Below are 16,320 nucleotides of genomic sequence, written 5' to 3'. Positions count from 1 at the left end.
GTGTTTCAATTTAATCTTGCATATATTGCCTTAAATCAAAGTCTTACTACAACATGAATGATCCTTGCTAATTCTATTAGATTTCATGTATTTACAACATTATTTCTTCTTATATAATTTACCTATCTAATTTAAAGCATGTCCTGGCCACTCCCATTCCTTACTACAATGAAGTAGAAAGGTCCTCTATTACATAATAAGACAAGAAGTAGAAACACTTCTACCTTGAAGTCATCTATCTAAGCTCCACGCCATGTACAAGAGGAGTTTATTACTGTATTAACATTTATAATTATTTTTATTTTTATTTTGTTTATCATCACTTTGGATCCACAATCAAATAGTTTAATAAAATTAAATTCCTCTTCATTTTCTTTCACAGGGTGTATAGCTACACTAATATTCTTGAGATACGCAGGTCAATTTTTTTGATCATATATGTTCTTTAACAAAGTGCTGATTTTTCCCTCCATGATTTTCTTAGCAATGAAAAAACAACTTTTAAATAGAGTAACTGCATTTTTCTATACATATTTTAACTTTTTTTTTTGGCAGCAAATCTCTTATACACACTTCTCTATTACAGTTTGCACAACATTTTATTATAATTGTTGTAGCTTGTAAGACTCCTTCTTTATATTTATTTCCTTTCAATGGAGTAATCATAGAGATTTTCTCAAAATAGAGTGCAACAATTTGATTCAAATACCTACATAATGCTTATTCAAAATTTGATATTTTCCTTAAGAGGATGTTATTATATAGAACTAAACTTTAGGTCTATCTTCGAATCTTTTTCCACAAAGTTCTCTAGAAATAACTAGTAAATTTGGTATCCTTGTTTGAGACAATGCTTTGGGGTACTCAATGTAATCTCACAATCTACCAAAAGACAAAGTGCACCACATCATGAGTTTTCTTACTTGAGGAATTAAATGTGCCATTTAGGAGAATCATTTCACCACTACAAATATGTAGTGATTTCCTCTCCGATTCCTTGGTAATCCTAACACAAAATCCATGTTAATGTCCTCCCAATGCTTTTCCAGAACCATAAGATGTTGATATAGACTGGTATTTTGACTGGCCCCCTTAGCTACTAAATAGGTCTTGCATTCTGGAACATATTTCTTGACATCCTTATAGATTCAAGGCCAAAATTAATTCTCACTCACCAAATCTATAGTCTTCTTAGTGCCATAGTGTCTTTCTAACCCTTTGGAATGCTTCTACTTGATTAGATTCTCCCACATTTAGCTCCTAGGAATGCACAATCATTTCCCTTTGAACAACATGTCATCCTAAATGAAATAGTTTATCCACTTTCTCCTATTAGTTACTACCAGATTTCTAATTGCTTTCCAAGCCTCTACTAAATTAGGATCAACTTCATACAAATGCTTCAATTCATCAAATCCAATCACTCCCACTCTCATCTACATCATCATATTTCTCCTTTTTCCTCTAGTGCATCCAAAACCTTTTATGACTTCTGATTCGGGTTTTTTAGGACAAAGGTATAGCTCTGCATGAATTCCACCCACCGCATGTGCCTTTGGTTCAACATACCTTGACTATTTAGGTACTAGAGAGCTTGATGGTTAGTATACAACATAAAATCCTTTGGTGGCATGTAGTGCCTCCACTTCTTCAAGGCTTGAGTTATGTCATGTAATTTTTAATCATAGGATGAGTATCTTCTCCAAGCATCATTCAAATTCTTATTGAAATATATGTTTGGCCTTCCTTCCTAACTTAAGACTACCTTTATAGCATTTTCGCTAGCATCACAATCCACTTGAAAGACCTTGTTGAAATTTGGTAAGGCTAGTACTGGTTGCTCCAACACTTTTTGCTTCAACAACTCAAAATTTTTCTATGCTCTAGATATCCACTTAAAATCATTTTGGTCTCCTCTCCTGGTCTCAATCATTGGTGTATGGATGGTACTAGAATTTTTGATGAACTTCTAGCAAAAACAATTGAAGCCATGAAAAGATATTACCTCCCCAATGTCTATTGGCATTGGTCATTTTCCAACTCAACTCATGGGAAAGATGCTTGTGAAAAATATTCTTAAGAAAAAAAGGCTTTTGCAAGAACTCATTATAGTAAAGCACTATAAATGACAAGATAAAGCACAATTGGGATCAACTAATAAATTTCTTGAGCATGTGCATTTTTTCAAATTGAATCATTAACTACAAAGTGATCAATTGCCTTTTTGATACAGTAAAGGTTTTAGTTCATTTCTACACAACAAATGAGATAAACAATGGCCTTGTGGATCATTTTTTGAACTGTCTTCACAATGGTTGTTTCGCAACTTTATGATATTTCAAGCATGTATTGCATTCAACTATGTTGTGTGATTTACACAATATAGATGGTAGAGACACACATGTGTAGAATGAGGCTTTGAGCTACAAAAAACAATGTCAATGGAAAGAAAAGACTTTGGTGTGACACATTTTATATGTTGAGAACAAGCATGGTGGCTAGACACGCCAATATGTCTTTGGTCTCTAATATAGAAAACCATGTACTTGTATTTCAATAAAGACCCATATAATCCTACAATATCAATTATTTTCCATGATGAGAATCCAACTAGTGGATGCTATACACATTTGTTTTCAAGGGTAAACACATACAATTGTATTCAACATGTGCAACCACTTCTATCAATAGCATGTTGCAATTCAGACAATACTTGGAGCACAATCACAAATGCAATGCATGGTCTGAGACTTTCTAGACTTACTATATTAATCAATGATGCAACAAGAACATGTTTAGTGCTATATCTTTTGTAGCTAGCCAATAGTTTGATCCAATTGCTCTATGCTTTTTTATGACCCAATGCACTGACAATACAAAGAAAATTTGTATTGACTTACTTTTAATGTACATCTATATAGCCCATTGCAATAGAGAGTAACTGTCTATTATTTCAATTGCATTCATTGGTTTTAAATATTGGAATGCCATACGCATAAAGTGGGCTTGAGGGTTGCAACTTTTGTTTGCTATGGTTCTCACATATATTCAATGCAATCATACACATATAGCAAGCAAACAACCCAAAGTAAAAGCATATTGCAATTGCACAAAGACAAAAATTAACTTTACCTTAATTTTGTTTGCAATCAACTCAAGTAATTGTCATTATGAACCATGTCTATATACAAACAAGAGTTGATTGACAAGTTGCATACCAATGATCTATTTTATTTGATGCCTTTGACAAACCTTGGTGTATTTGCATTAATCGTCCCGCTTCAAGATATCCAAAACCATCAATAACATTGTGCACTTTGAAATTAGAAATTTGTAGTGGATGCAACCTGATTTGTGTAGAGAATATTATAAAAAAAATTGATATGGTTTTCAACCAAAGTTGAGGGTCTACCTACATCTTTGTTACCTCTTTCTCTCCCCTCTATATGTCTCCTTCCCCCTCTCTCTACTTCACTCCATTTCACCTCTCTCTCCTCTCTAACTTTGCCTCCCCCTATCTACTCTCTATCTTTCTCCCCTCATTGCCTCTGCCTCCCTCATTCCTTCTCTACTTGTCTCTCCCTCCTCTCCACACCCCCCACACCCCCTCCCTCTCTTTTGTGGATACCACCTTGTCAATACAATTCATGTGTTACATATCGTATTCTTAAATCACTTCATTGCAACCCAATTTTTGAACTGTAACACAACCATTATTCAAGTGCCAGTCCTTTTCATGTATTATTGTTCTCTTTATATTTATTTTTCATGGCTTTATGCTTATGTTACCATGTTCCTAGTTTGATCCAATTGCTCTATGCTTGTTTACAACCTAATCTTTTGCCAATGCATTGACAATACAAAATAAATTTATATTGGAATGCTTTAATACATCTATGTAGCCCATTGCAATAGAGGACAATCATCTATTACAATTGCAATCACTGATTTTAAAGATTGGAAGTATGCACAAATTGTGCTTGAGAGTTCAACTATTGTTTGTTATGGTTCTCACATATATTTGATGCAACCACACATGCATGGCTAATAGTTAAACAAACCAAAGTAAAAGTATATTGCAATTGTGGAATCATGACCCTAACACGAATCCTTTCACATTCACTGCCATCACTCTTTACCAACTTTCAACTGAAACCTGTGTGTGGAATTACCATGAGCGTGCAGCATACCCGCATTGTTCACCATAATATCTAGACGTCCATTCTCCTCCATTGCTCGATCTATGACCCCTATCACATGGGTCTCTATTGCCACATCACACTTCTCAAATGAAGCATTCCCATCGAGCTCTCCGCAAACTTTAACTCCCTGCCTCTTCATCGATGCTTCTCATTCATACCCACTCAAATCTATCAGTTACACATACAGATAGTAAAACCCAACAAATCTAGATCACCATAAACTCCGCCTCTACTCAAACTGCTCCTCTGCTCTTAGCTTTGGCCTCTACTTGTACAAGAAATGAGTGTTATATAAACCTCTTATTCAACGTTCTCTTACACTGCTTGTCATACTAGACCTCCGTTGTGCCTCTCTAAATCTTACTCCTTTCCGAAATTCCGAAGTCAACCCAACATTCAAAAGGGATAGAAGATAGGAAGAAACTCACAGTAAACATACAAAAGTTGGTTGGTGGATTCAATTTTCCAAAGAAAATCATATATCGACAAGGAAATATTCAAAAAAATGTAAGTGGATTCAATTTCCCAGAATAAACTTTTAATTTTTTTATTTTAATTTTTATCATAAATCAACTTTAACTTAGATGAAATAATTAAGGTGATGTGGTATACTAAACAAGTGTCGTATAGTACAATGATCATTTGTCTTTGCAATATTGTAATAAAAGTATTTGTTGTAATTTAGATGCATATAAATAATGTATTATCTAGTTGATAGAATAGTAGGCATGACATTGATTTAGATAGTTTAAGAATATATTCCAATGTTATTAGATCGGTGAAAATTATAGTAGTTAGGATTAACCTTGACCTGATGTTTGATTTGTACTAGACATAATCATGATTAGAATACTTAGAAATAATTGATTGAATAGTTGATTTTAAGTTTGATATAAAAGCCTTCTAGAAGCATAGTCAGATTTGAGTTTTTCAAAATTAGAATCATAAAAATTTCAATTATTCGATTAAGTAGTTGATTTTAAGTTTGATAACTAGATCTCAAAGTGTAGTTGAAGTTGAGTTTACCAATGCTCATATATTCACCCTTTGAAGTGGAGATGGCCATTTTCCCATTGAGAGAACTCTTTTGGAGTCTCAATCCATTGAGTTGACTCTATTGTAGACTTAGGGATATTTTAAATCAGAATGGCCTCTTCTTTGAGCTTAACATCATTTGTAAGTAGAGCTTTATCACTCTTGGACCCTAAGGGATGTGATTCATCAACCAACTTAGATACCAATTAGGATCCCCTATCTGAGCCATTTAGACTCCTAATCTCAATGAGGTATAATTTTCCCATCTCTTGAGAGCCATACATTTGGATTGGAGTACCAACCTTTTCCTACTTTGTAGTAATGGGAGGAAACATATTTCCACCAAGTGACCTAGCTATCAAACTTATGCCTAGAACAATATGCTACATTATGCCTCGTGTCATAGCACCTCCGACAATGAAAAGGCAAACCCTCATAGTCTAACATCTGGTACCAACTACAATATATATATTTGAATATGATATCAATTAGAAGAATTTTGAAAATATGAATATCAACCAATGCATAAGTAGTATGGAAGAACTTTTGTCTACCCCGGGCAAAAATCCCCTAATGCATTTCCAATTGCTTCAAAACATGATTCAAACCACAACTAGAGTGGTAGATTAGGGAGACAAACCCATACTCAAACTATAATAAATAATTTAGTTGTGGGATTGAAAGATGGATGACATGGTTTAAGCATGAGAAAATTCTTGTCCCAACTCCATTGGTATTCACAACGAATTGAATTAACTGATCTACAATGCTATAAAAACCACCATGAAAATCTCTAAGTGCATGGGTATATTTGTACACCACCTTTCAAGATGAAGCCTCTAGTTTTAGTGATCCATTTATGTAGGTTGGAGAGTCTTAGCCATTATTCGTTAAATATTTTGATCAACCCTTTCTCAACAAATAAGGATTCAACTTTCTTGTTGATGTCCTTAGTGGAATTCACAATAGGAGAAGAATTGGCATAGGAAAAAGGAGGAACCCTATTAGTAAACACTCCCCACTAGAACCATATAATCCTTCCAAAGACAAGTGTTGATCCTACTTCCTAAGCATATTATCCAGAGGCCTTTTTGTGAAACACTAGGTGTCAACTCTTGAGGTACATGATTGCTATGCTCAAGGAAACAATTAAGAAACACATTGCTTTGTTGAGAGAGATGAAAGGAGGCTAGCCTCAACATCCATAGTACCAATGACCAAGGATATCAAACCTCACAAAGGAGACAACACAACAAGGTTCACCTACAAAATGAGACTATCATGGCAAGTGGAATACTTAGAGGTGCCATGAAAACCCAAACCGAAGGCTCATACATCATCACAAAAAATAGGAATGAGGGTCGGAGGGGGGCGAAAGCAAGAGAAGTCACAAGCTAGTGAAGAACCATCCACATCAAATGAACTATGTCAATTTCTTAATCTAAAGCATGATAACATAGACTCCCCTACATGGCAAGATAAAAGCATCTCATCATTTCCTTTCCAATAAAGATGAAATTACCCCTTCCACCCCATCTAATTATCTCCTTCAATCTCATAATCCCATCCCTTGTATGCCATCTCATGATCTGCATCCATGTCGAGATCAAAATGTCCCTTTGATCGAGAACAATGTTGTCATTGATATCAAAGGTGTAATCAGTATTATCATTGATGTCAAGGCATCTGCAAGATTACAATTAATGCCATGTCATTTAGAGAAATTGTGTTCTAGAAAGATAGAGTTAACTAAGTTTAATAGCTCTCTTAATGTTATTAGTATGCTCTAGTTTGATTAGTTCCCAACTGTCTATCACATGCATGTTATTGTCTGGAAGTATTTGTGGTATGCTTTTTAGGTTCGTTGCTCATAAACAACATGTGAAATCAATTGTATTTTCATGGGGTTTGAATTAGCATTCTATCATAGATGAGAGTTACTCCTTGTTGTTAGCAGGTTAAGTAAAGCTAGATAGGAAGTATTATATTCTAGTGTTTCAAAGATTGAGCTTCAATAGATAGATGGAATATTTATCAAATTGATGTTAGAAGTGCATTTTTGAATGGTTATACTGATAAGTGGTTTTATATTTCTGAACCTCAAAGCTTTGAATTTCGTCAAATAAAGAATTACAAGTTACAATTTGAAGAAAGATTTGCATGGTCTGAAAAGGCAACTATAGCATGGTACTACATAATTGATTCTTGCCTTTACTAAAAAGGTTTTGTAAAAGGTTAGTTTGATCCTATTATTTACATTAGATATTCTATTTATGATATTATATTTTATGTTCTATATGTGTATGATCTCAAATACATTGATAATATTATAATTTAGAATTTGGTGTTAAGCTGTCTAAATTTGACGATTCTCCTTCTACGAGTCACACTCTCTAGAGACAACTAGTTGGAATATTTTTCTATTTGAAAACCACTAGACTAAGTGACATTACATATGTGGTAAGCTTGGTCTTTAGGTTCATGTCCAAACCTAAGGAGACACATTTCAGTATTGATAAATGAATTCTCAAGTATCTTGGAGGAACAATGCATTATGGTATCTATTTCTAGTATTCTAGGGAGTGTAAGCTGGTTGGACATATTGATTTTAATTGGGCAGGATGTTAAGATGATTATAAGTACTCTTGGTTATATATTAAGTCTTGGTTCTATGGTCATTTATTGAAAATCCAAGAAGAAAACCATGCAATATATCTTTCTACTAGACAAAGGATGAATACAAAGATGTCTCTTTTGTTGCTTATCAAGTTGTTGAGTTGAAAATAATTTTAAATAATCCACAAAGTTGTTATATAGTGACAATTAGAGTGTTATTTAGATGATTAAAAATCTAATGCTCCATGGTAGGACTAAACACATTGACAATCAACACCACTACACTTGTGAATTGGTTCAACAAGGCTTCGTTGAGCTTGTATATTGTCCCATTATGATATAAAATGTTGATATTTTCATAAATCCCCTTGTTCATGATCACTTTTAAACACTTCAAAGTTTACTTGGTGTTTTCACAATGTTCTTTATAGGGAGGAAATGGGAGAAACTAATGAATTTTTTTCTTATCTTTTTACAATGTACAATACGAGAGAATATATAAGATAATAAACATTGTTGTTTGTGTTTAAAAACAGTTTTGGAGGTTAGTTATTGTTAGTAGCTTGCTATTTAGATTAGTTGGATTTGAATGTGAATACTATTGTATAATGTGTAGTTTGAATGAGTTTATTTAAATAAGGATTTAAGGGTGTGTCCTCTAATTATCTCCACATATTTTTGTGTTGATGATCTATAGATCATCATTAGGATTTTATTTGCAATTGTTTTATGACTTCATGCCTCTCTATGGCCACACCACAATTCACAAATACAACACTCCCATGGATCTCCTTGCAAACTTGAATCTCTACATCTTCATCAGTGTCAATTATGTACACATAAACACCTTTTGCCACACATTTCCTTATCATGGATGCACCTATACCATTTTATCCACTTGCCACTATTGCCACTTTGTCTTCAGATCTCCTCATCCTATACCATACCCACTCAAATCTATTGAGTACACCAACATAAAGTAAAGCTAGATGAATCCAAATCCATAAGAATTACCATACAAGAAGTAAAATGCAAGAAAAAAACATAAAAAAACATTTTTTCTATAAAAACTTACCCTAAGCATGCCATAAGAAAATTCTATCTCTTCTCAAACTATTCCTAAGCTCTTAGCTTTGCATACTTCTATAAATTGTATAATAAATGACTTTTATATAGATCTCCATTGTGCAATGCTCTCTTACACCATAGGTGATACTAGATTAGTAAAAGCAACGAAGAAAGTCATATTAAATGGATAAGTCTAAAAAGGAGAGATGAACAATTCAAGTCAATATTGTCCCACTACTCCAATTTAATTGTGGCCTTTAATTTGTCAAATGTTCTTTCTCATTGTCATTTGACACATTACACAATCAAATAAAATATTAAAAATATGGTTATTTTTCCAGAAAAAACATGTATATTAGGCATATAAATGAGCTTAGACTAAAAAATTGAGAGAATGTGGTATTTTTGTGGGTTGTTAGTCCCAGCTACCTATATCAATGGGGGTTTATGTTTTTTGCTTAATGGTAGTTGTAGACACCTAAAACTTGCACACTTAATTAAATGAATTTTATTTATTTAATTATCATTTATCCATCCATTAATTAAACTAAGGTTTATTTAATATATACCTTTTCTTCTATTTCAGCCATTAATTACATTTAACATTTAATTGATATCCCCTTTCTTCTATTAAGTGAATAAATTATATTTATTCACTTTCCACCATTTTAATTGAATTTTCATTTAATTAAAATCCCTTTTACAAATAAATAAATCAATATTTATTTATAAATTCCCCCCACTTGCATCTTCCTACAAATGCAAGTTGCATTAACTTTAGCTGAAATAAATCTTTTTATTTTAAATAAAATTCCTATTTATCCCACTTGCATTCTCCTACATTTTCCATTAACCTCCTAATCATTCTTCTAGAAGTCCTCAAATCTCATTTAACTAGCCTAAATTCTTCTAATCATGTCACATCCCTAAAATTGAGGGAGTCACTTCTCCAAATTTGGAGAAAGTCTTCAAAATGTGTTGAAGACTTAACCTTTTTCATTGAGTCTTCCAAACGTGTAAGGCTCTTACAAAAGCCTTGAAGGGTATCTACCTTCCAATAAGTTAACCTTCAACGTCTTCAAAGAGCCTTTAATGCTCTTACAAGACATCATCTCTTCACCATGCTAACCTATGATGGTTTGTCCCTTTGAGCATCTTTCAACTTTGTACAAGAGTTTAACTCTTGGACAATAGCCTTTATCCTTGGATAATAGCTTTATCCAATGGCTCATCCTCTTAAGGTTAACCCTTAAAGCTTAATAAGCATCTAATGCTTACTTACCATCCTCTCAGGCCTCCTCATGATGGCACTTGTCAACATGAGATTGGGTTGAAAATCTCAGATGGATTGATAACTTTCAATCTTGGCCCTTCTTAAGACAATTCAATCTTGGCCATCTATTTGATCATTTCTTCTATAAATAGAGCTCCATTTCCTCCCTTTTATAGATCCAAGTCTTCATGCATCTACACTATAGTCACATAACACTAAGCATGTTTACCTCTCTTTGTTAGAATAAGCATTTTAGATCATTTTAGCATCATAGCGTAGATTTTTATCATGTTTAGCATATCATGTCAGTTCAATATCCATTCTAGATCAATATCATATTCATATCATATATCATGTTAGTTCAATCTCCATTCTAGATCAATATCATCTTCATATCATACTCATGCTAGCTTAATATCATACTCATCTTGTTATCTTGCACCATATCAAGTTTCATATCCATAGCATATCACTAAGATCTTAGTTGCATTCATTTAGATCTTAGATCATACACTATCTCTCGTTCTTTGAGTAGTCATCCCAAGATCAAGTGCTCTTCCAAGCTGAGAGCCACCTTGAATCTAAGGGATCATTGGAGATAGAGGACAATAGGACATGCTTAGAGTTTGATTTCATTTATTTATTTTTATGATTTCAATCCTCTAACATAATATTTCATTGGTGTGCTTGACTTGTTTCTCATTTGCAGTATTCCACACTTCAAGGCATACAATAGTGCATTAGTACTACACGAGATGCATATCAATTGTCCATTTTGTGTGATGCCTCTAACAAATCTAAGTGCCCCACTTCAAGATATCCAAAAACTATCACTTACATTGTGCACTTTGAAATAAGAAATATGTAGTGGAATCAGAGTTACGTGGAATCATGACCCTCGCAGCGTGCTTCATTCCTAACATAGCTCCCGTAACATTCACAGCCATCACTCTTTCCCAAGTCTCAACAGAGACCTGCGTGATGGAATTACCATGAGGGTGCAACATACCCGCATTGTTCACCATGATATCTAGACGCCCCTTCTCCTCTACTGCTTGATCTAAGACCCCTTTCATATGGGTCTCTATTGCCACATCACACTTCACAAATGAAGCATTCCCATGGAGCTCTTGGCAAACTTTAACCCCTCCCTCTTCATCGATGTCAGCAATGTACACGTAAGCACCTTCTGCTACGAATTTCCTTGCCGTGGCTGCACCTATGCCATTTGATCCACCCGTCACAATTGCCACTTTGCCTTCGAATCTCCTCATCCTATACCATCCATACCCACACAAATTTCTTGTTAAAAATATTGTACCTGTACTTAGAATTATATAAGACACACTCTAACTCCAAGTTCTATAGATTTTCCCATTTAAAGTTCATACAATTTTAAATGAATATCTAGAATCTTGAGATATTGTTGATTTTTAATATCATTTACAACTGCTTTTCCAAACTGGAGTTAAATCAGTGATTAGTATTTGACAACTTTACTAATATAATAATTAATATAATAAAAAACTTTAGAAATATTAAAGAATCAGTTTAATTTGTGTGTCATCTATATAAAATTATATTCTTCCACTACCCTACTTTAATTTATGACATGGACTCATTTGTTATCACATACACATTATATTTAATTTTTTGGGTTTACAATATTTTTCTACATTTATTAGCCCTTTTAATGCTAAACTACAATGTAAAATTATGTTCCACTCATTAATAATTTTTGGATGTTAACAAAAGATTTAATAGTTTCAAAATAAGAAGACAAACTAGTTGTTTCATTCAATTTGATAGCTTAATATTCTAGAAGAGTTTGTGTAGTGAAATAATTAAGGTAGTAAACAATTCAAATTTTTGTGTGCCTGCATCGCACACATTTGGAAGGAGGGTATGTGGAGAGGCTAAGAGAGACCAAGTTAGAGTCCAATAGTAATATCATATTGTGAAATTAATTCAATAAGATTTCTTGTTGAAAAGAAGCACTTATGTGTTAAACTTGTGGATACAACAAAAATGGTTATTCAAACACCATTGTGACAATGAAATGACATAGCAATAAAATATATTAAATGTAGCTATCCTACAATACCTATTTGGTTAATTTCAGTGTAATAAGCTCTGTAATACATGTCCCTACTTGCACATATTTCACATTAATTTATTTTTAAAAAGGGTAAAATATATTCAATTTAGTTACAAATTGATAAAATTTATAATCTCCGAAGAAATGCATTGAATTCCAAACACAAAAATGGCAAAAGTGTACAAACTAAAAAAAATACTAAACTTTGATAGAGGACCAATTCATTTTGGTGTCAAGAGAATGCAACTTCATCATACTTGTTTGCTCTTAAAACTGATAGTATCGAGAAACTTATCTTGTGATGAACAATAAATTATTCATAGGTAAATGAGATTCACATAATAATGCTCCCTAGACCATAATAATATTGAGAATTGATTGGAAGTATTTTTCCATGCATTGATATTTTCCACTATAATGCATTAGAATGGTCTTTAATAATACACTTTGTTGTGGCCATATTCTATGGGTCAAGGATGGAGGGTCTGAAATGGACTATCTAGCCTTGCAGTAGAATTCAATATAACACAATTGATTGAGAGAAACATGAAACTTTATTGATTAGAAACAAAATTCATATATTCTTGTAGGGCTTCCCTTATGGAGACTAGGTCCCATTGGCCACACATGCAAGCTCATATGTTGCCATAGGCTTATTATAAACCATATGTAAAATTCAATTCTAGATTTTAATGCCCTAACTCCAAACTTCCTAAATACTAAGGTTGCTTTCTAATGAGTTCAAAGAGTCATTATATACTAGCTCCAATCCTTAGAAGTGATCAATGTCATTCTTAGCTTGGCCCTAGGTCCAATATCTAGTGAAGCATATGTGTTGGCCTAAAGTAGATGAAGAAACATTAAAAGTTGATGTGAAGGAGTGTAGATCTATTTGGGGGTTGTCTTGCCCCATATCTACCATGTGACGTGTCGTGTAGGCTCTATAAGGGATGAAAGAGTTCCACACACTATCTTGTATAGGTCCAACTTTGGACAATAAGTCCCCGACTGTTTTGACCTTGGTATGTTGGAGAAGACCTCCCATATTGTCGCCTTTCCAAGTTGCATGGATAAATTGGCTAATGTTGTGGTATACCATAAGGTTCTTCGAGAATCTCATGCATCAGAACCTTAGGGTTATTTGAAAAGTGCACCCTACATGTCAATAGCTCTAAAATGATTTGTCATTCTATTTCAACTTCTAAGGTTCATGTTGCATCCTCTACTCCAACATTTTTTCTACTTGACTAGATATTCCCTATATTCCTTGTTCCAGGTGTTGTGGTTAGTCAAGGTATCCAAAATCTTCTATATTTGCTCCAGTTGTTGTTGTGGTAACTAGTCTTAAGGAGGGGCTTCTATATCATTCTTATCAAACTATGCTCAATTATATTGGTAGAGATCTTCAATGTTGAATATTGGTGATATGTCAATGCCCTTTGATAACTTAACCTCAGAGGCATTTCTAGAATCAAATCTTTTGAGGATCTTACATAGCACAAACTTCTTCATCTTCAGCTTGTTTTATGTCCTACTATATAAACCTCTACTTTTAGAGATACACCATGAATTCATCTCCTACAACAAACTCCTTATGACATATTTTAGCATCTACTCGGTCCTTGTATCTTCCATTCATAGTCTCCAGATGTTGCTTGACTTGCTTCTGCACAATATCCATGTGGTCTATAAATTATTTTACCTTCAGACTCCTTTAATCGTTTGATAAGATGACTGAGTTCCACAACTCTCTTAGGATGCAATCTGGTAACAATCTCAAATGGTTTTTTCCATGTACTCCAATTTACTGAGTGTGTGTATGCATGAAGTTGTGGTACCAAAAAGGTGCCACAATTCAATTTTTTTTAAAAAAAATCATAAGGTGCGTGCCCTACAGGTTTGGTAAGGATTGGCACACCAAACCTATAGGGCACACACCTTACCTGTTTTTTTTAAACAAAAACTTGTTGCCCACATTTTGGGCATTATTTTTCCTCCCAAGGACGCGTTTTGGCAATTTTCTATGCCTTTGTGTTGCATTCACCCTTTATAGAAGCAAGATATTGGGCCCTAATTTTTCCATTTCTCATCAAAGTGCCACCATGACATTGAAGATCTTGAAGAGGTATGTATTTTTGTTTTCTTATTATCAATTTTTAAAAATTGAAGATTAAACTAGGTTTCTTGATTTTAATTTATTTTAATTTTTAGGAATTGAGATTGCACAAGAAAATGTTGAAAACACTCAATCACCTTCGCATGAAGACCATATTGAAGAACAAGCACATCAAGAACCTCCTGCAATCCCTAGACATCACATAGGTACACAAGAAAACTTATTAGGTCAAATAGAAAATAGCCAAAAAGAGCTTGAAGATTTAATCACAAGGCTAAAAGATCCCACTGGAACAAACTCCCATAGGACAAACCTTGCCAATTCTCTGCAATCTATTGTATCTCCATACAATTAGTGAGTGGGAAAACCAATTATTGGTACAATAAAAAGGAAGAACAAAAATAATTTTATGCCGATAAATTATCATATGGGGCAATGAAGAAAAAGAATATTAAAATTTTTGACTTGTGTGCCCTTTTTACGGACCCCCAAACGAATCAACCTTTACACCCTGGATGAAGGAGGTTCCCTATCCATTGGTGTCAACATGAATGGATTAAGAAATTTTTTTGGGATAGGTTGTGGATTGTATTTGATCAGCCCCCATGCAATAATCACGAGGTACCCCAATACTTTTTGAGGAAATTGTACTGTGATTTTTTCCTTAATGAGATTCCAAACTATTTTGATTTTCTAGATTTCCAAGGTAGAGTTGGGGGCTCCTCACATGATAGAGTGGGTGCACAGTGTGACCCAAATCTCCCACCAAGACCCTTGGCCAGAGCTATGGTGGAGGATGTCATTATGCCTTTTTTTGTGAAGGAGAGTGTTGAGGTCGAAACTCTAGACTCCATTAGCTCACTCACTCAGACTCTTATACAGTATGCTAGGCCTCTAGTAGTGAGTGATGCGGGTGATGCAAGTGATTCTTCTAGGCATTGAGTTCCATCTCATTTTTTTATCTTGTGGTTCTCTTTGCACTTATGATCCTAATAGTAGTGAGCATGCACATGCACAAGCACAATTTGCTACATAGAACATTGTCATGACAAAATCCTTGATGGATGAAACATTTTAGATTGATACCTAGGTGAATTTCATTACAAGTTCATTTCATTCTTTTTATTAAATTTTATATGAATTTTTTTAGAATATATCTAAATTAGTAAATGATTATAATAATAAATCAGGGTCAAAGTGTTGACAATACTAGCAACATTCCCGCAACACCCTTTTTCATGACTTTGTCAACTCCACAGGTATACAACGAGTGAAGAAATATAATTATTATATGTGAATAGTTGAACCTTATGTGAATGATTTTCTAATTACTCATTTTGGATGTTAAATAGTTTGATGCTAGAGCTTCAACATCAACACCTCGCAGTGTAGCTCATCAAAAATCTTTCACCCAGGTAAGAAATTTATTCTTTAATGTTGTTATTAAATAATATAGATAGTTTTGGTGATTGATCAATATACTTTATTTCATTTTCAGATGTTGACATTAGAGACTACTCATGTTGTTCGCACGACAATGGAGCGCGGTGTTGCTGCTACAGTAGAAAGTTCAGTTGCTTTGACAAAATTTCAAGACATATTAGTAAATTTAGCATTACATTTGTTATCTTACTAATATATTATTAAAATTTTTAATGATACTTGTATTTAGTTTAATTTATATTGTGATGCCTACAGGAGGGGCTTGTTACTCCAAATCTTGAGCATGCACCTATTGTGGATGAACATCGTGATTATTTGTATGAGGTAAGTGACTATTCTATTATATGCCATTCTAAAATTCAATTTTTTGTATATGTTAATGTTTTTCTTTTCATTGTATCAGAAGGAGTTACAAAAAGGTCTAGAGAGGATGTAGTGCCCCACCTTGACTCATCCTTCTACTTGTACA

The 16,320-nt window shown here is 33.7% G+C and overlaps 1 protein-coding gene across 1 annotated transcript; it reads right to left on the bottom strand.

The window, feature by feature from the left end:
• Positions 1-4,128: 4,128 nt before the first annotated feature.
• On the bottom strand, positions 4,129-11,468 carry LOC131079167 (tropinone reductase-like 1). The gene is made up of 2 exons (XM_058017075.2): positions 11,033-11,468; positions 4,129-4,346 (listed from the first exon to the last, which is right to left on the bottom strand). Exons 1-2 carry the CDS (start codon positions 11,466-11,468, stop codon positions 4,129-4,131), a joined length of 654 nt encoding a protein of 217 aa, XP_057873058.2.
• Positions 11,469-16,320: the final 4,852 nt, after the last annotated feature.

This window comes from Cryptomeria japonica, chromosome 10, assembly GCF_030272615.1.
Source record: "Cryptomeria japonica chromosome 10, Sugi_1.0, whole genome shotgun sequence".
NCBI lineage: Eukaryota > Viridiplantae > Streptophyta > Pinopsida > Cupressales > Cupressaceae > Cryptomeria > Cryptomeria japonica.
Note: the sequence above shows the minus strand (reverse complement) of the source record. Positions and strands in the feature narration are given on the sequence as shown.